At 46.0% G+C, this 19,270-nt stretch overlaps 1 protein-coding gene across 4 annotated transcripts; it reads right to left on the bottom strand.

Moving 5' to 3' along the window:
• Positions 1-200: 200 nt before the first annotated feature.
• cgnb (cingulin b) lies at positions 201-17,756 on the bottom strand. 4 transcript variants are annotated; one of them, XM_084032864.1, is made up of 22 exons: positions 17,623-17,756; positions 12,978-13,977; positions 12,857-12,947; positions 12,696-12,778; positions 12,526-12,595; positions 9,308-9,402; positions 8,855-8,987; positions 8,556-8,768; positions 7,049-7,197; positions 6,634-6,663; positions 5,290-5,410; positions 4,834-5,046; positions 4,636-4,734; positions 3,919-4,176; positions 3,676-3,846; positions 3,207-3,368; positions 3,004-3,093; positions 2,812-2,895; positions 2,595-2,713; positions 2,299-2,407; positions 1,583-1,746; positions 201-1,399 (listed from the first exon to the last, which is right to left on the bottom strand). In XM_084032864.1, exons 2-22 carry the CDS (start codon positions 13,946-13,948, stop codon positions 1,267-1,269), a joined length of 3,558 nt encoding a protein of 1,185 aa, XP_083888990.1. In that variant the 5' UTR covers positions 13,949-13,977; positions 17,623-17,756; the 3' UTR covers positions 201-1,266. The 4 variants fall into 4 exon arrangements, with proteins under 4 accessions (XP_083888990.1, XP_083888989.1, XP_083888991.1 ...); XM_084032863.1 differs by having other exon boundaries at positions 12,857-13,977; XM_084032865.1 differs by lacking the exon at positions 6,634-6,663 and having other exon boundaries at positions 12,857-13,977.
• Positions 17,757-19,270: the final 1,514 nt, after the last annotated feature.

Here is a 19,270-nt window from a genome sequence, read left to right on the forward strand (position 1 = left end):
ACATGGAACCATTTTAAATAGTATGCGATATATATATATATATATATATATATATATATATATATATTATTAGATAATAATATATTATTAGATTTTGTATCCTTTCATTTACAATGAAAGCTCACTCGGAGGGGATCTGCTAAAAAAAAATCAAACATTGCATACGATGAATGGATGAAATGATGGGAAAATAATACAATAAAACTTATTTTTAATGTACACACAGTCCAAATTTACTTAAAATATCTGTCAGCTTAATAAACATATTCTTCATTTCAGGCATCCTTGCTTGTAATCGCCCCAATACTAATTGACAAGTGACATCTCATTAAAAATGTAATGACATCAAAATGTCATCAGAATACAATCCACATTAACAGCCAGATGCAACAAAGAGAAATGTGGGACGCTTCCAAGACTAATGATTCTCAGGAATGTACAGGAGACGCAAGCGAAGGCGAGCAGAGGAAAGAGTATTTGAAGCGTTATGAACAGAACACATGCAGGGGGCGACGTGATGAAAGTAAAGACACTTTTTAAGGCATTTGAGTGGAAACATGCACATGAAGCAAGCTGAGGAAAACACTAAATCACATTATGGTGGTTGAAGTAGAAAAGTCTCTAGGGAGGGAGGATGCACAGTGCTACTGTACGTATATTTGATTGTCTCCAGTAACAGGTATGCAGCTAATACAGTGTAAAAACATAGGCTCAGTTTAAATGGCCCGTCGTCACATTCAAAAGGTAAAAAAACCCAAGAAGAAACACGCGCAGCTGCTACAACACTGACAGATGTATCATGCGCAAGCAAACAAGACAATAAGAAATAGTGTGTAATATGAAGTCATTCTGTTTGGTTTACTACTGTATGACGTCTGAACATAAACCGTGCCACAGTAATGTACAACACAACACACATACACGCGCAGCAAAGAGCCTTTTTCTGAGCCTTTTCAAGTTGAAGTACGTGGAATAAAACCTGGTATTTGGAAGTGTGACTGTAATTCATCTCCTCAGAGAAACAGAGAAACGGAGATCTCACAGACGGATCAAACGAAGCAAAACGTGATCACAGCTGAAAAAGAATGCCAGCTAATTATCCTGACAACCTCCGTCGGACCGCTCGACTAAAAATAACACCGGAGAACAAAAACGCAAGGCAAGTTTGTAGTGCATGGCAACCGAGTCCTTGATGCCCTGAGTGTCTCTCTTTCTGATAAAAACAATCTGTGTGCACTCTTATAGCTCTATTTGAATCATCCTCCTTTAGCAATTGGAGGTCTGGAGGTGGCTCTCGTTCAGGACGGAGGTGACGTTGGTGTCGTAGAAACCGTCCTCGTCCTCGGAGCTCAGAGTGGAGGAGCCCAGAGCTGCACGATGTGTGTGCTGGGACTTCCGCCTGAGGGGAAACAAACAACAGAAGCGTTGACTCAGCTGTTCTACTCTCATGCGCTGCAGCTCAGTGAACACAGGCGTGTGTCCAGCTACTTACTATAGAGTGCCACCTAGTGTTAAAAGAGGACGCTCTGTGTTGCACTCATGTTACGTGGCTTAAATCAACATTGTTTCCATGAAGTCCTACTTGAGTTCGGTCTCCAGGGCGGTGACTTTGGCGTGCAACGCCTCCTGGAGCTCCTGCTGCTCCTCCAAGTCCCTGAGAACCTTCCGGCGGACTCCCTCCAAGCGCTCCACCTCTCCCTCGCTCTCGTCCACCTGCCGCTTCAAGGCCTTCACGCGCAGAGACAGCTGGGGACGGAGAGGGAGAGGCGAGGGGGGTTAGAGGGGAACGGAGGAGGTCACAGGTGACGGGAACTAAAAAGGCGAGGGCTACGTGAAAAAAGGCTGAGGCAGCAGGAAAGTGAGAGGGGAAGGGAGGTCAGGGAGCATTCTGGGGACCGAGGGAGGTCGGGTGTGGGTCAGGAGGAGCACAGATGAGATTAGTCTGTAGTAAAAGAAGCAATTTAGCACTGTTTGAATTGCATCGATGATTAAACGGCGGGTCTATTTGATCATGCTTATAATTATACCTGCTAATGTAGTACAAACACAGGATGAGGACACTTGACACAACCAACGGAAAGTATTTGACACTTCAGATGACATCTTGCTCCTCCGTGGCTCAGGATAAATGCAACGTTATAATAAACAGACACGGTGGTATCAATCATCTAATCCAACAAAAACGACTGTAATACCTTTAATTGGTTATATCCTGTTAGAGTGTCAGTGTTTGGTGTTTAACCAGCAAACAATTAAACAAACTGGAAAGATAATTTGCATGCAAATATTGATATTTACCTGATCTCTCTGCTCGACATGCTGGCTTCTCTCCTGGTCCAACGTGGCGTTGAGCTCTTTCAGTTTCCTCTCCATCCGTCTCTGAGAGGCCTGGATGCTGGCCTTCTCTCTGTACGCACAAACCCAGAACCCACACAGTTTACTGCAAAGCTACGCCACTACTTCTCCTGTTATGGAAACGTCTTTCCCTGTCTCTTTCCAGGTTTTTTTTAAAATAGATTGTTCATTCCCCTGGCTGATTAGAACAGATTCCAAATTTAGCTTTTGGATAGTTTCCTCCGTGTGTTCAGCTGTACCGTTCTTCACTGCGCAGTCTCTCCTCCAACTCTTGGATTTTGTTTTCCAGCAGGCTGAGTCCAGGCGAGGGCCGAGTCTGTCCCTCCATGTCCGCCACGCGGGACTTCATCTCCTTCAACTGGGGGGGGGGGAGGGGCAGTGAGCTGAGTGAACTACTGATTTATGACAAAAGGTGCTGTGCGGAAACGTTCTGGGGCTGAATGGATGAAACGGTACCTGTCTCTCGAGAGCACTCTTGTCCATTTCAAGGTCGTGTCTCGCCGAGCGCTCCTGCATCAGCTCCGAGCGAAGCTGGTCCACCTGGCAGGAGACGAGGAGGAAGAGGCGGTGTGAGCACAGCGTTTACAAGACTCCATAGAAATGCCTGCTGCTGATTTGCATGTGCATTCAAATATTTCTATGCGGCACCTGATCTCGGCTGCGCGTGATGCGGTCGTTCTGCAGCTCCACGCTGCTCCTCTCCTCCTCCAGCTCGATCTCCAAAGTTTTAATTTTATCCTGCGAACACAGACGATTACACGCACCTCAAGCTGACACCGTGTCCCTTATTTACAGCCGCCCTAACTTAAGATTCACCAGTTGTTGACCTTCGACCTGAAAAAAGCCCTCACCTCCAGGCCCCGGATTTCCCTGCTGCGGTCGGTTTGGGTGCTCTTCTCCGATTCTAGTTCGCTGTCCAAGTGTTTGAGGCGGTTGTTGAGGAGGTCTCTCTCCAGCTGGGCGCCGTCTCTCTCCTCGCTGCACGCCAGCAGCTCCTTCTTCAGACGTGAAACCTGGAAACAAGATGGAGGGCGCCATGATGCATGTTCTCATGCAGCTAACGTCCTCAACGTCCACCCAACATTGACATATAGGTTCCATACTGTCTGAAACACAAAAAATGGACATACTCCGAGACGAAGTCTTCACAATTTCTATGACTTAGATGGAAAGTTTTATCTCCAATTTTTTTGTTCTTCTCAATAAAAGGAAAATCTTTAACTTTTACATCAAAACTGGATGAGAAGTGCTCAGGAAAATAGAAATGAAAACAACAACAAAAACATTCTTTTGTAACATTTCAAAGGCTCTGGGTCTCACCTCCTCCTGCTGGACCTTGAGGTTGCTCTGAGCCCTCTGCAGCTCCGCCAGCCTGTCTTTGCAGTTGCGCTGGGCTTCCAGCAGGTCCTTCCTCGAGCGCTCCCTGTAGTCATCGAGCTGCGTCTGCAGGGCGGCCACCGACTGACGGGAATCTCCCAACATCGCCTCCATCTGACAGAGAAACCACAGTGAGTGACCAACATCTCTGCACATCAGCTAAACAAACCAAGACGTCCTCCTCACCTCTTTGTTAATCTTCTCCAGGGCTCGGTCAAGCAGCCTCTTCTGCTCCTCCAGGTCAGTCTTGCCCCTCCTCAGCGCCTCCCTCTCCAGGTCCCGCTCCTCCAGCCGCCGGGTCAGCTCGTCCCTCTCCTTGCTCAGGCGGCCGGCTCCTCTCTTGGCCTCCTCCAGCTGAGTCTTCAGGGAGCGGTTCTCATCCTCCAGAGCTTCCACCGCCTCCTCGGCCTCCGGGCTCCGAGGCACGCTGGAGTGGAGCCTCGTCTGGAGAGTGAGAAAATAGATCCACCGATCGTAGCACGTCACTATCACGCTGCATGTTAAAGGCACTTAATGTGGGTTATTGTGCCGTTATAGAGTGCCAACTAATAAAGGGCTGGGTGAAGTGTTACAGTACAGACTCTTAATCCGTATCCTGATTTGTGCATGACTATGCTCTTCACGTGATCATTTCACATCAAAGGTAACACGATTATAGCACTTAAAAAGCGCCAGAATACGCTGCCGTTCCAACGCTCACGGCCCACAATGTGCATCTGGTGTAAATTTACCCGGGAGGGATTATTTTCCCAGCTTACATGTTGGAGTATTTTCCTTTGGATTTAATTGACTTCACGTCTCTCGGTTTTGAAAATAGAGTGTGTGGGAGGTTTCTTTTGTTCTTTTGTACAGTATGTCGGTTTAGGTGATTTTGCATGCATGTGCACAGTGTTGGTGCAGTACCATGCGGGAAAGCCTCTCTCTGAGGCGAGCGTTTGCTTCCTGGAGCTCCAGATGGGCACTGTGGTCCACCTCAGTCCTTCCTGAAGACCCGGCGGATATCTGAGAGGTGGCAGAGAGAAAGGTGCAAAATTGACATGCTGTTTCCATGACATTTGTCCATAGGAGAGATATACTCCCCTGTTCCTATAAATGCTTCACCTCGTTTGCCTTCTCGTGCGCCTTCTCCAGCTCGGCCTTGTCTTTGCACGCCTGCTCCTTCAACCTGCCGACCTCAGACAGGAGCTCGGCTTCTTTCTCCCCGCTTTCTTTCTTCAGGGCTTGGAGTGCCTTCCTCTTCTCATCCAACGCCCCCTTTTGTTTGTCCAGATCGGCGCGAGCCCGCCTCAGATCATCATGGCAACGCCGAAGCTCCTTGGGATAAGCAATCACAGATGAATCAATATGATGCGTGGGTGCCAGGGTGCATAACAATGTGTTGATATGAGTATGTGAGCATGCGAGTGTGTGCAGGAGAAATGAATGGAGTGGAAGCTTCAGCTGCAGGAAAAACCCGACTAAAGATAAACTAATCGCACCGTAAAACGGAGGAGATGAGCCCCTGCATTTCACCCACACGGTGAGCATAATCTGCCTTGTGACTGACATGTGAATTACCTCCGCTAAAGAAAGGTTCTCGCCAGACGAGGGCGTTTGCTGCTTCGCGGTGAGCAGCGAGTCCTTTAGATCTCTCAGCTCGCCCTCAAACTCATCCTTCTGCGAGCGGGATTTCAGCAGCCTGCGGAAAAGAAAGGAGACGTTAGAGAGCACACAGTGAAGAAGTCTCACAGCAACTTAACTCTATTTTTGATAAAGGGAACACAAATTAATCCTTGTTTCTGCTGAATCTTTCAGGGGTTTCTCTTCATGCGTCCAGCCAAATCTTTTCAATAAGCTCCTCTCCGATTAGGAAGAGGATGCGTTTCATTTGAGTGGATTAAGTCCAGACCTCCTACTGTTAACCACTGGCACGGGGAAATCTTTAAAGTTTTAGCCGATGGAGCGCTGGAGCTCAGTGTTGAAGGGGAATGAGAGGGTTTTTTTTGATGAGCCGTGGGCGTCTTTTTCTTAACGAACTCCCAGATTGCACAGCAGACATAGTATGCGGGGGCATCGCACCGTGGCCTGGCATCCTTTCAGTGCCCCGGCTCACGTCTAACGCTCTCTCCTGGATATTTTACTACTCTGCATCGTGTTCTCCCTGATCTGTGGAATGTTTCCGAGGTCTGAGTTCGCCGGAGAATGTCTTCCCATGCAATGTTTTCCTCTCCTTTTTCAGTTTTTTTTTGTCATCAGCTCGTATCCATCTTTGTGTGTTTTGCATTCAGTTCTGTTCTTGAAAATTCAATAAAACATCATGTTAAAAAACACACGCACGCACACACACACACTGCAGGCCATGTGCACACGCCAAAGATAGCAGTTGTCAGATGGCTACTGACGAACAAAGCACAAGGGGGGTAAAACTACCGCACTAAAGCAGAACAACATCACCACAGCCAGGATCTGAGAAGGACTTTCATTGTGAGATTTAAAGTGAAAAGCATTGCTTATTCTTAATAATTAAAATCAATTATTGTTTATTAGCAATTCAATCAAAGAGATGTGTTAGGATTATATGATTGAAAGAGGAATAAAGCAAGTATTATATCATCATTAGATCACTATAACTTCATTAAGAAACAATCAATGATGTAGATTTCTGAATGTTGATTCGTTTGATTGATTGGGTTTAAAAGTCACTTGATTCATGTTAGTAAAAGTTCCACAGATCTAATGATCAAAACCATCAGATTTTTTCAAAATCCACACTAAATGATCCAGGGTGGATTTTGTTTATATTCCAGTGAATTTCAGGGAATATATATATATTTATATCTCAAGTTCAGACTTGCTGATTTGAAACTAGGCCAAAACTACTCCAACCAAAAAAAAAACAGTGAGATTGATTTTCTCCCTCACATTCGACTGCCGGCGATGGGCGTCCCGCTCCTGCCGAATGAAGAGTCAAGTGAAAGAGTGCATGTGTTAAAACAGAACTCAAGAGAAGTATCTTCAGTATATTCACATAGATTTTTTTACTGAACTCATATTTCCAGCGGGCCCTTTAAATTCTTTGAACTGCTGGTAAAAGTATAGAATATGGCAGCGTGTTTGATGCTTGACGAAAGAGAAGCTGGGAATAAAAGCCTTCAGTAGCCTTGCTGCTAGTCTAAGATCCTCTAAAATGAACATTGATTTATCCATATATTCATGGTCTTTGACTGTCAAGCATATGCAATGGGCTTTTTTTCTTTTGTTTTAACCTTTGAAGTGAGATACTGTGTATTCACAAGTTCACAATTGATGTGGAGGATTTAGAAAAGCTTGCACTGACTCCTCTCTGGTGCTGTGCAGCTCCTGTGTGGTGGCGTCCAGCTGCGTCTTCCACTCCTCTCCCCAATCCCTGCAGCTCTCCAGCTCGTCCTGCAGCGTCATCACGGAGGCGTTCACCCTCTCCCTCTCCTCCTCTATCTGCTCCTGGGACTGGAACGCACAAAACGCAGCAAAGATGGAATCACCAGTCATCGGAGGCACGGCCATTTTTTTATTCCTCGTTACAGTTCTCATTATCACGAATCTCTCACATCTTTTAGCTCTAAAATTCCCAGGCACATGCCTTCATCGGCATGTCTTAAAATACTTCCATGTAAGAAATTACACCATCAAATATCAGACAACACAACCAGCGCTCCGACTGCTTTAATCCTGCTCGTGCCAAATAAATCACATCAAAAACAGCAGCTGCCAACCGGTCTGCTTGTTTCCTGCTCTCGAGCTGCATTTTCCTGACACTGCTGTTACCGTTTCCCCCAAAAAGCTGCCTAATGATCTATTCCTGTACGTACATATATGCCTCAAATTTCCTCTAGACCACATCCTACAGTACTCCAAAAATAGTCAGAAACTCTACAAAAGAAAGTCAACTGGAAAAGTTTTACACAAAAGTAGAAACATTTTCCCCATCTTCTAACTTTGCACGATGACCTTGTGATAGCTCAACTCACGGTTTGAACACTGACAGCAGACAACATAATTGACTGTGTGTGTGTAAAACAGTGCATTCGCATCATCAAAGCACAATATCATTATAAAACACAAACTGCCTTGACAGGTAAAACTTGACTCCCTCTACATCTGTACAAATAGAAAAAATGTTCTGAATGTTTCTATCTATAAGTAGACAATGACGAAACAAACTATATAATTAAAATATATAATCAATCTAATGACTGGTTTTGCTGCATCCATCAAAGATCTCTGTAATCTGCCAGCTCTTACTTTGACAACATAATGAGGATGAGAGACTTCACGTTCACTCAAAAGTAGAACACAAATATCAAAAACACAAAAGGGTTTTTTTTTTTTTAGAACAAAACTGTAATGAAATACATGCTCCAGCACGCTGTCAATCACTCGCATTCGCTTTCTCCATTTATAAAGTGAGGTCAAGTAGTCGGCAGAGCGCAGGATGTTTTGTCTCCTCGGTTAGTTTATGACCCGAAGCACCAGAAGACTTCAGGAGGGCAAGAAAGTTGCTGAAATTGTCTTAAAGAAACACATAAAAAGGAGCTGCAGCTGACCCGTTCTTTTAAAGTAGGATTTATTAGTGTCTGGCTTGCTCTTTTGTTCAGTTTATTGAATCGCTGGTGTTGGTTCAGGGACTTCAGAGTTACTAAACCCACCACTTTATTTATCCCATTGTATTTTATTGAACCAGTTACTCCCATTGAGATGAGAATCTATTTTTGGTCAAACAGGGAACCATTAGTCCAATATTGGTCGAGACAGTTCTTTTTTGGGGGGTTTCAGTTGCACAACCATATGTCTCTAGTGTATCTGACCTGTGTGACCTGCTCCATGGTTGTTCTCAGGTTCTCCATGTCCTGGCTGTACTGCTCCCTCAGAGCCTCCATCTCTTTGTCGTGGCACTCCACCTCCTCCTTCAGCGCCCCCTTCAGGGCCGTCAGCTCCCGCTCCCGCTGGTGTAGGATCTCGTCCTGGCGGTGGCGAAACATGTTGGCCTCGGCCAGGTCGGCCTGCAGAGTCGCCACGTCCTGCGGGAGGAAGGACAGAGATAGTCAGGTAGACGAGAGAGGTTGGAAGTGCAGACGCGTTTTACTCTGTGAGAAAGTGAAGGTACCATCAGCAGTGAGTCCGAGTGAGGCGAGTTCTCCGAAACCCTCCTCAGCTCCTCCTGCAGCTCCGCCAGCTGATCTTCCTGTAGGCGCAGACGAGACTCCGCCACCTCTCTGGACATACGCTCCTCGGCCAGCCTACACACACACACACACACACACACACACCACACACACACACACACACACACACACACACACACACACACACACACACACACACACACACACACACACACACACACACACACACACACACACACACACACACACACACACACACACACACACACACATCAATATTGCACATTAGCTTGCCCATCAATCAGGCAACAGTGAAGTGATCCTGTGACAAAATAGCCACAGGAGCAATAACTGGAAACTTATTGTTGCCTGTTAAGTGCACACACACACACACACACACACACACACACACTAACACACACACACACACTTACTCATCATGGACTTGCTGCAGTTCTCTCTTGCAGCGATTGAGTTGCTCCTGAAGCTCCTCAAGGTTTCCATTTTTGAAGCTCCCATCAGAGCCTCCCTTTTGTACACACACACACACACACACACACACACACACACACACACACACACACACACACACACACACACACACACACACACACACACACACACACACACACACACACACACACACACACACACACACACACACACACACACACACACACACACACACACACACGCGGACAAAGAGAAAGAGTGAGAAGGGGGACAAAAAGAAAGCGCACACACACGTAGAAGAGGACTGGAAGTGTCAGTGTCAACCTTGCGAATACATTGTGCCCTCTGTATTATCTGAAACTTTGAAGGAGAAACCCTGCCTTGCCCTAGTTTCTAACAGCAGGGAGAAAAAAAGAGGAGAAGAGGCCCTGCCAGCGTGCTCAGACATCGTCAAGCAGAAAAGTCAGCCTCCTCACATTCACAACTCTTTGTGACAGGCTGCAGGGGAGCAGAGCCAGAGCGGCGGCGCCCACACCGCTCCGCCGTTCGTCAAGGCTCCCCTCTCGCTGAAAAGGAGGTGTAAGCGCAGCCGGATCCATGAAACCTCTCTTATCCTCCTACACACTCATTACAGGGATTCACACGCAGCAGCAGAAGAAGAAGAGAGACAAAGGGAGGATCACGGCGGTTTTTGCTCGTCGGGGGACCTCACATTCCTTACTTATCGGCGACGGATCATAAAGATGTAATTTGTACAGATTTGTTTCATTTTCCTCTCGTTCCCTGCAGGACCGTTTGTAGATAATCCCATTCTGGGACACTTCAATTTCAATTAATGGAACATAACCGAGAATATGTATAAAGAGTGCTTTGATTGAATTACATCAGTTGCAGTCTTATGTTTATTAATCATCTACAATAAAAGAGACTCTCCTCTCCTGCCCTGCAGTCTGAGCAGAAACAGTTGAGGATGGTGTGATTGCATAAAGCAAAGGGGATTCAATTGGTGATTCCCAAGATGGGGGTCAAGTCGCACCCAAGGGGTCGCTAGATAAGTCTTAGGGGTCATAACAATATGCAAAATAAGGTATTCTTTCTTCTTTTCCTGTTTTTTTCTCATGAATTACTGGATAAAAGTGGGCTTCTACTCATCTTGTAATAATCTTGTATAATTAAAGCTCAGAGAATTGGATGCTTATTGCCGAAATGCAACCTGGGACGATATTTTCTAAATGAATACCTGATGTTTCTTACTGAATATTCACCTGGGAGCGATAAATTGAAAGATTGTTTATGAGATACATGAATGGGTAATACATTAATAATTACAGACACAGGAATGCCCAATCTGTTCAAACACCAGCATCCGATCCTCACTTAGCCGCGGGAACAAACAGGGTGTCACCCCATCTCTCTGACACACATTAACTGGCAACGCTGCATTAGACCAGTCCAAACACACCGCAGGCACATTAGTGGTGCGGAGGGAATGTGAACCCTGCCTCCCATTACCCTTCAACGCTGCCCGTTTGTATCACAAACGCTTCAAAACACTCTTTGGATGAGCACAACACACACACACGTCTGATACTGATCTCATGTTTGGGCTTTAAACAGACAAAAGCGATGTTTTGGTATCGAGGCAGCGCTGGAGGAATAAAACAATAGCCTCGGGCGGAAAAAAACAGTGTAAAACCCCTTCCCCCCTGCAGTTTGATGCTGGCTGTGGATGTTTCAGAAGCTGTTATCGCTTCTGAAGAGCCCGAGATGACTGCTGGAAGAGAAATCCTCCATGAAGGGGGCGGCGTGGTTATGCCACAAAGAACACTGAGTTTGTGTACGACAAGACCTCGGCAAAAAGGATCCGTCCCATTCGGCACGCCGACCCCCAGCTGGTGCAGGGTTCCAGTCCAGCTCAATTATTGATGGCTCTCAATGACTGCACACACACACACACACACACTTCACTGCAGCCTTCCCCTGCAGGTGCATCGTTGCCAAGAGACAAGACGGGGCAAACAATTCAGAGGCAGTCATGGTCACAACCGCACTGAGAAGTACATAACAAGGGGTCATACATAATCAAGCGCATGTAATATGAGGCGCTAAGGACACAAAAGGAAATCGCTTCGGCATGTAGATTTATGCAATGTGATGCAAATTTAAAGTAAGTAGTGTGCTTGTGCCGATAAAAACCACGGCACAATCTTTTTTAATAAGGTGTCGCAGGGGCACAGAGGAGTAACGCTCAGCGTGCTCCTTCATTTTCACATTTTCCTGGCCAGCCAAAAGAGGATCCTCGGAGACAAAGTGAATGAAATAGAAACTTCATATCCTCAGAAACGAGGACAGGCTGCCAACCATCTGTTAGCTCCATTACACGAGCTGACGCCGCTACTTTCCTTCGACCACCGCGCACACATACACGCCACAGAAGCTAATTGGGTTGTGTGAAATTGTTTTAGAAATTGTATGTCATAGTTTTATATATACAATGCTGCAGACAGAAACTAATGAATTATACAACTAGTACTTTTAAAGCAACTATTGCTACTAGAACTTTAACATCAATGCCACTACAATGTTTGTAATATATATATGAAGCAAGCAGCTGGTTAGCTTAGCTTACAATAAAGGCTGTTTACACTCTAAAACAGTCTTACACTCTAAAACAGCGCCCTACTTCCAGGCATTATGCTATGCTAAGCTAACAGGCTGCAGGTTGTAGCTCAATGACAGCTGTATCAATATGTTTCTAATCTAATTCTCTGCAAAAACAAAAAAACATGGAAAAATGTATTCCCCTAAAATGTTGAACTATTTCTTTAAAAGGTACAATCTGAGTACATGACTGGAACTTGATATTAATCCCAAAATATTTGGCAGATCTTTAAATACAAGGGTTATTAATGTGTGACAAAATAATCTCAACTCAAAGGTCCAGCTTTAGTTGGTGCTTTCAACCAAATACTGACGGCTCGTTTAAAGGCACAGTTCCTCATTATGGGTTGTGTGTATTTCTCCAGGTATTGAGAGTTCTGATTTTTTTTTTTAAAAAGACATGAAATTCTCACTTTTTACACCTTTAATTGTGGAAGAGCAGAGCTGGTTGTATTTGCCAGGATGGTGAGATACGTTTGAAAGCTACGTAGACCTTAACATTAAGTAATGTGTGTATATGCATCTAAAAGAACCTTACCTTAAAAGTGCCAGTTGTCTCAACGACGAGGTTGGCCTTTCTTTTGAGGGAACCTTCACCCTCACTGGTGCTGATCAGGAAACAAAGAGTTTGATTGGAAACGCACATGTATTCATTTACAGGAACATTGCCTCTGGACATTCAGGACATCACGCTTGTTGTTTATTTACCCATCTTTAGGGATGTTGTTTACAGCTTGCTTCGTTTGACCGCCGTCCCTGTTGACTTTGCTTTGACTCCTCGGAGTTATCTCCTTCAAATAAAGTTGGCAGAGTAAGAAAACACAAAAACAAAAGAGACAATTGAATACCTCACGATCGCTGGTACTCACTGGCTTCTTGGCCACAGCTGGATAGGTGTCCTTCGCAACAAACTTCCCCGGAGACTTGAAGCTGGGCCTGGGGGCCTCGAGTGCCGTCACCCTGGAAACAGATGCAGGGCTGATTCCCAGGCTGCCGCTCTGTGGGGCAGAGGATGCCAACAACTTGGAGGAGCTAGACAGAGGACCAGCGTAGGGATTCAGAGTCGGGGAGGTAGGCGAGGGAACCTCAGAGCGGACCTCTTTCCTCGCATCAAGACTTCTCGACCTCTGGCGCTCGTCAAACCTGAGCCGCTGCCTCGCTCCGGAGCGGCCCCTCGTCTGCGGGCCGCCGCCTGGCGTCCCACTGTTGAACTTGCTGATGAGCTTGTTGATGGGAGCGAGGGAGTTGGTGTCGATTGCGGGGATGGGCTCCTCGTTAGTTGATGCCGGAGGTGCTGGGGGTGACTCTAAAGGGGGTTCTATGCTCGGTTTTCTCCCAGTCTGTCTCCCCAAAGAGCCGAAGCACGGTTTCTTGACCCCTCTGGGTCCCACGCCGTTTAATTTGACAGGTTTCAGCCCCGCTTCATTATACTCCTCCTCACTAGTCTGATCCATGTTTGCCTCTGCTTCGCTGGCTGTTGCTTTGAGTCGGGGTTCAGCTTTTCTGCCGGCTCTCCCTTCCTCCTCCCCTTGTGTTCCTGCTTGACCATCTCCTGGAGGTCTTTTATGAGGGCTTCCAAAAATCTCCCCAACCTCATCCTCTGCTGGAGAAACAGGGGAGCGTGCTTTGTTTACAGCGGGGCTGTAGGGGTTCGTTATTTCTGCTGCTTCTCCATTGGTTTTGGGGAGGCTGCCGCACGGCGAAGGCGGCCCCGAGCTTGTGGTGGGAGTGTTGAGCTGAACGCCGTAAGAGTCCCCTTTCTCGCCGTCTTTCAGGACCACGTAGGGCTGTCCGGAGATGCCCTGAACGCGCACCGCCACCCCGTACTTGTTGGAGGGAGGGGTTGCGGCGATGTGCCCTTTAGATTTCTCAGGATAACCTCCGCCCGTGTCGTGGAGATCCTTGATGAAGCGGATCTGAACGCCATAATCCACTAGGGGCTTCCTGTCAGTGGTGTTCATGCTGACTTCCTGGTTTGTGTTCAAGCAGCCTGGGGAGACGGCGAGGGGAGGACAGCAAACATACAAATCAGGTGGATGAGTGGTTAGGAAAGAGAGAACATGAACGTCTCCCCTTTCCCCCTCTATTCCAAAATACAGATCTGCAAGTGATGTATTCATTCACAGACTATTTGTTTCCGCTGTTGCACGGCTAAAATATGCAACATGCTGCTTTACGAAAAGTAATTACTCCGAAACTCAGGCACCTCATTTTTAACCTGCGTGTGTCACTGACTCGGCAATCATATGGGATTGCTGGCACACCTGGATGAAGGTGACATCTTGTCTCGCTGCTCTTCATGTTTAATTCTTTCTCAACGGGAGTGAACTGTATTCATCTCATGACAAATATGCCACCGGGGCACTAAGAGCCTCTTTGTACAGGCGAAACCTGAAAACTAAGAGCAGGAGTGTGTGTGTGTGTGTGTGTGTGTGTGTGTGTGTGTGTGAGAGAGAGAGACACACACACACACACACACACAGAAGTAATCAATACTGTGCGTTGCCTCTAATTTACGTAGGCATGCTGAGTGTGTCAATGTTTTCATCCAATCATTATGAACGAAGGAGATTTGGGTATTTGTGATTCAAGCAGCTGGAAAGCAGAGAGAGAGTGAGAGAGAAATGTCTTTTTGGCTTTGATAGTGTGAAAACTACTCCAACAACGTGACTGACTGTTGTGACTGACAGGTGTGTACGTGGTTGGCCACGGTAGGAAACGATCACCCGCGTTTAACTGACTTGAATACTGTGTTCAAGCAGCATCCCAATGATTTGACACCAAAAAGGTTGTGTTTACTCGTTGCGAGCAGTGCGACTCATGTGTTGCATGATGGGGAATGTAGCCATTTTAAATATATTACAAATTAGGTTATCTAGGTCTCTGTTGCTTCGATTATGATCCAACTTTATGGAAGTGCTTCAAAATCTGATCCAGATCTCACCCAAATATTCAAAAAAGTTATATTATGCATGAAAAAAAGAAAAAAAAGGAGGAGAAGCTGGAACTTTTGGTTGGTTAACTGGCTCATTTTCACCAAGTCAGCCAGCGGCGATGTTAGCGGTATAACCTGGGCATATCTTGTCCACCTTATGTGCTCTGAAAATGAGCTTTGTGATGAACACCATGAGAAGGGGAATACTCCTCCTATTGTCCAGACTCTGTGGAGCATTTAACACTGGGGGCTATGTCAGGAATGGACCCCCCCCTCTCTCTCCCTGCCTTTGCCAGAGTCTCCACAGCCACCAGACTTCAGAGCAGACTCACTCAGGCATAGACTGTTTACTTTGTGATGTGCAGGCACACATGCCAGCTCCAGTGTGTGTGTGCACAATACACACGTCTGATAAGGTGTGTGCAGACACACGCACCTAACCTGCCGTGCATTTCCCATCTGGTAGCAGGTAGTTGATCTAATGAGCACCGCTGCTTTCAGAACGTGTTGAAACGCTTCTGTTGATGGCGTTGTTTTTGTTCCGTCTTTGTATTAAAGCTGATTTTCCTTTCACAGAGCTTCACCATCACACTTCAAACCCCATTTTTTTTTATCCACAGCCTACAGATGTGTTTCTCACAGGAATTAAAATGTAACCGACTCCCTCTGACTGCTGGTTATAGTGTAACTCGAAGCACCTCGGCTGGAATTGGGGGGTTAGATATGGCGAGTCAAAGTCAGCCTTTGTCTTTCCTAGAAACATTCTTAGGATTCCAGACGTTGCCTTTGCACTCAACATTGCGCGTGGTTTGCATTTGTATTAATAAGGACAGATTAAGAGGAAACTGAGAACTAGGGCAGCGCCAACCGTAAAGCCTCCGTGTGTGGAAAACTGTCCACACAGGCAGTAAATAAAAAGTGAAGAGACTCATTAAAAGGCGGCCGATTGGAGACTAAAAATACAATGCAGAACAAATTAATTCCCCCTTCTGACATAACAAACGGGTTCGTGGACCTCGTAGCACGCTGGAGATTAAAACAATAATCTGAAGGTTTAAAAAAAAAATGGGATGATGGTTAATTGTCAAGGTGCTCAGCCCTTCCGCTGCAGATTTCTGATCACACAGAAAAGCTTCCAGGTGTAAACATGTTCCTTGGGTAAATAGACCCAGTTGTTGTTCAGCAACAGTAGCAGAGTTGCTGCTCGGTGACAACAGGTTCACCTCCTCCGGTGCTCTTTCTTGTCACAAGGAATGGCTGTGTCAACAGAGACAGGAATGTCACCAAACGGGCCCGTCTGCCATCACTCTTCCCGTTCTCCTCACCCAGCTCATCTTCCTGCACCCTCCTCTGCCTACTGCCACCCGTCTGGTCTCACCCTCTCTCTCCCACACAGTGTCTCTCACACCCTCAGGTATCTACTTTGATACTAGTGCAGGGTGACTTGGTGGAAAATCACTGTATATTATGAGATGAGCTGATTAATCAATAAAACACAATTAGAGACAATTTATAGAATTGTGCATCTTTCATGCAAAAATAATCAGAAGACAATTTGATCAACCTGAGCTGTTTTTTTTGACACTGTATAGCCAATTGGAAGATTAATATCATATGCACATCATATAAAATAATCAGATAATTAACTTGATGGTGAATTACATGGAACTCTTAACAAATGCAAAATTAAACCTAAATCAACACATATTGTTAGGTTATATGTATTTGCTTGGAATAAATCATTTAGATAATGAACGTAAATGATTAAAAGCCCTATTTGAGATCATGTCAGGCGTTTGTTTGAGGGCAGTAAAGCCAGACTGTGCCATCTTCCAGTATTGCTGTCTTCGCTGCAGAGAGCAGGTTCTCTTGTGTAAAATAGCAACACCGTGGAAACAAATTGTTTACCTTAACACCTCTGAGTGAACTTTGCCCCCAAGCACTCATTTTTAAGTTATTCCTGACTTTCTTTATTAGAAATGAAACTGGAAAGGATAAAAAAACGTTGGACTATCATGTTTATCTTACTCTGTTGTTTTTATCATGGAGATGTTCCAGCCTCACACATCCACCCAACACAAAGACCTACATTGTATGAGTTTATTTACTCGACCGATCGTTTACATAACGTCACTTTCAAATCAATATGGAAAGCAAAGACACTTTATTTAGGGAGAAACCATTGGAGAAAGCCCCCGAGCACCTGTCCCGGATTAATTGCGTCACACCCACCTATCCGGTCAGTCAGTATCGGTGCGCGTCGAAACCGCCGGTTGTTGTTTACTCGAGCGATCGGCACCACAACCGACGCACCTGCCTCGTCCGCGTCCTATTTGCAGCGCTCACCTGCCACAATAACCCCTCATATCCGCTTTGCGACGCGCAGCCAGATCCAATTATAGTCGGCGGCGACCAAAAGCTTTCGCAGCCCGCCGGAGAGCGAACAACAAACCCCGATGCTCCGTCGTGAACGTCGGAGGGGAAAGCCGAGCACGGGCAAAGAAAAGACGGCTGCCAAATCCAATCACTAAAGCCACAGGTGTCCGAGCTCCGCTCATCCGAACATGGTACAAAATGCCCGCTCAGCAAAACGGGCCAGTGAGCTACACAGTATCACTTCCCCTCCTCCTGATCCCACACACACACAAAAAGTAAATGTACAGCAAATGAGCAGCTGTGTGAAGACTTATTCTAACGCACCTGCAGAGATGATCCGGATCCCGAGATGCTGGTCCCCCGTCCTCAGTCAGCGCTCCTGGTTCAGCCTTCACTTGGGATGAGGAGATGTTACTCAATGAACTGGGCACATCGGGAAACCTCCCCCTCCCCTTCACCCCACCAGCTCCGAGCGCTACCTGTTGCCAGCACATCGGATAGTCATGGTCCCGCCTCAGGAGTGATCTCATTGGTTGGGCGGATCCCTGAAGGGGCGGGGCCTGCTGTGGGCTCGGTTTTGACGCTGTACGCGCGCGCGCGCGCACGCACAGGTCAACCACGGAGAGTGTGGGACCCATTTAGGTGTTATGGGAAATCATTTCTCAATTAGTTGCAAAATGTGTTTACATGGCAGTATCGAGCTATCAACGCAGTACTGATCACGGAGGCACAACTACGTCACTATTGACAAGAGAAAAGCCTTCCAGTCAGTTTGCTCATTTCAGTCTGTAGCTGTAGTGTAGAATATATAGACACGGAATTGCATCTAGAACTATAAAACAAATATAGGGTAAAGTTGATCTGGCCAGAATTGGCAGGTCTGCAGGTTGGCACCTCGTTCTCTTCACAGATGAGAGCAGGTTCACACTGAGCACATTTGACAGGCGTGAAAGAGTCTGGAGATGCCTTGGTGTACGTTATGCTGCCTGTAACAGTCAGTGATCAGTGGTCAGTGATGGTCTGGGGAGGCATGTGCTTGGAGGGTCACGTGAAATTCTCAGAGCGACCGTCAGGCCATACGCTGGTGCAGTGGTTCCTGGGTTCCACCTGGTACAGTGGGTCCTGGGTTCCTCCTGGTGCAGTGAGTCCTGGGTTCCAGCTGGTACAGTGGGTCCTGGGTTCCTCCTGGTGCAGTGAGTCCTGGCCTGGGATCCACCTGGTACAGTGGGTCCTGGGTTCCTCCTGGTGCAGTGGTTCCTGGGATCCTCTTGAAGCAGCATAATGCCCAGCCTCAAGTGGCCAGAGGGTGAAGGCAGTTCCAGGATTACGGAGGCATTGATGCCATTGACTGGCCCTCACGTTGCCCTGACCTTAATTTGGATCAGCCTGTGATTTAATTTTTTGGGGCGTGAATCGATGGGTTGATGATTTTGGTTTCCACTGACTGTTACGTCATTTTGTTCTTAACAAATTATACATCAGTAAGAGTTAAACTTGAATAATTAATTCATCAAGATCTGATGTGTGGTTTCATTGTTCCCTTCATTTTTTGAGCAGTGTATATAAAAGGCTGCTTATATCTATAACAGCACTGTGGAGGGTATCTTTCATATCTCCAAGTGAACTCAAAAGTCTCAATCTCATAATTAATTGATGTTTTCTGGAAAACACTTTGTAATTTCGTACCAAGTACAAGCAAAATGAGACATAATGGAGGACAAAGGGTAATTTACTTAGTAGAACAGCCTCAAGTAAATAAGTTATAATTTTTCTTAGGAAAGTTTACAATATCCTATATGTTATATCTTGTACTATATCTATTTTTTTTACATGTTCAGGCTTTAGATTTTATAGGAATTAAATATTTGCTTATAAGTGCCAAATTACTTTTCTTATTAAGATTTTTCCTGGCAAAATATTAGGACATTGCAAATTTACAGACCCATGAAATCAAGTTTTACCTACTATTCTT

This window comes from Eutrigla gurnardus, assembly GCF_963514095.1.
Source record: "Eutrigla gurnardus genome assembly, chromosome: 17".
Taxonomy (NCBI): Eukaryota; Metazoa; Chordata; class Actinopteri; order Perciformes; family Triglidae; genus Eutrigla; species Eutrigla gurnardus.

What these genes read in the sequence shown, in the direction of transcription:
- cgnb (XM_084032863.1), bottom strand. Translation starts at nt 13,948, where the DNA reads ATGAACACCACTGACAGGAAGCCCCTAGTGGATTATGGCGTTCAGATC. An exon ending in CAGCTGTGGCCAAGAAGCCA is followed by an intron (nt 12,779 to 12,856) that starts GTGAGTACCAGC and finishes CTTTATTTGAAG; the next exon opens with GAGATAACTCCGAGGAGTCA. An exon ending in GCCCTGGAGACCGAACTCAA is followed by an intron (nt 1,400 to 1,582) that starts GTAGGACTTCAT and finishes GTTTCCCCTCAG; the next exon opens with GCGGAAGTCCCAGCACACAC.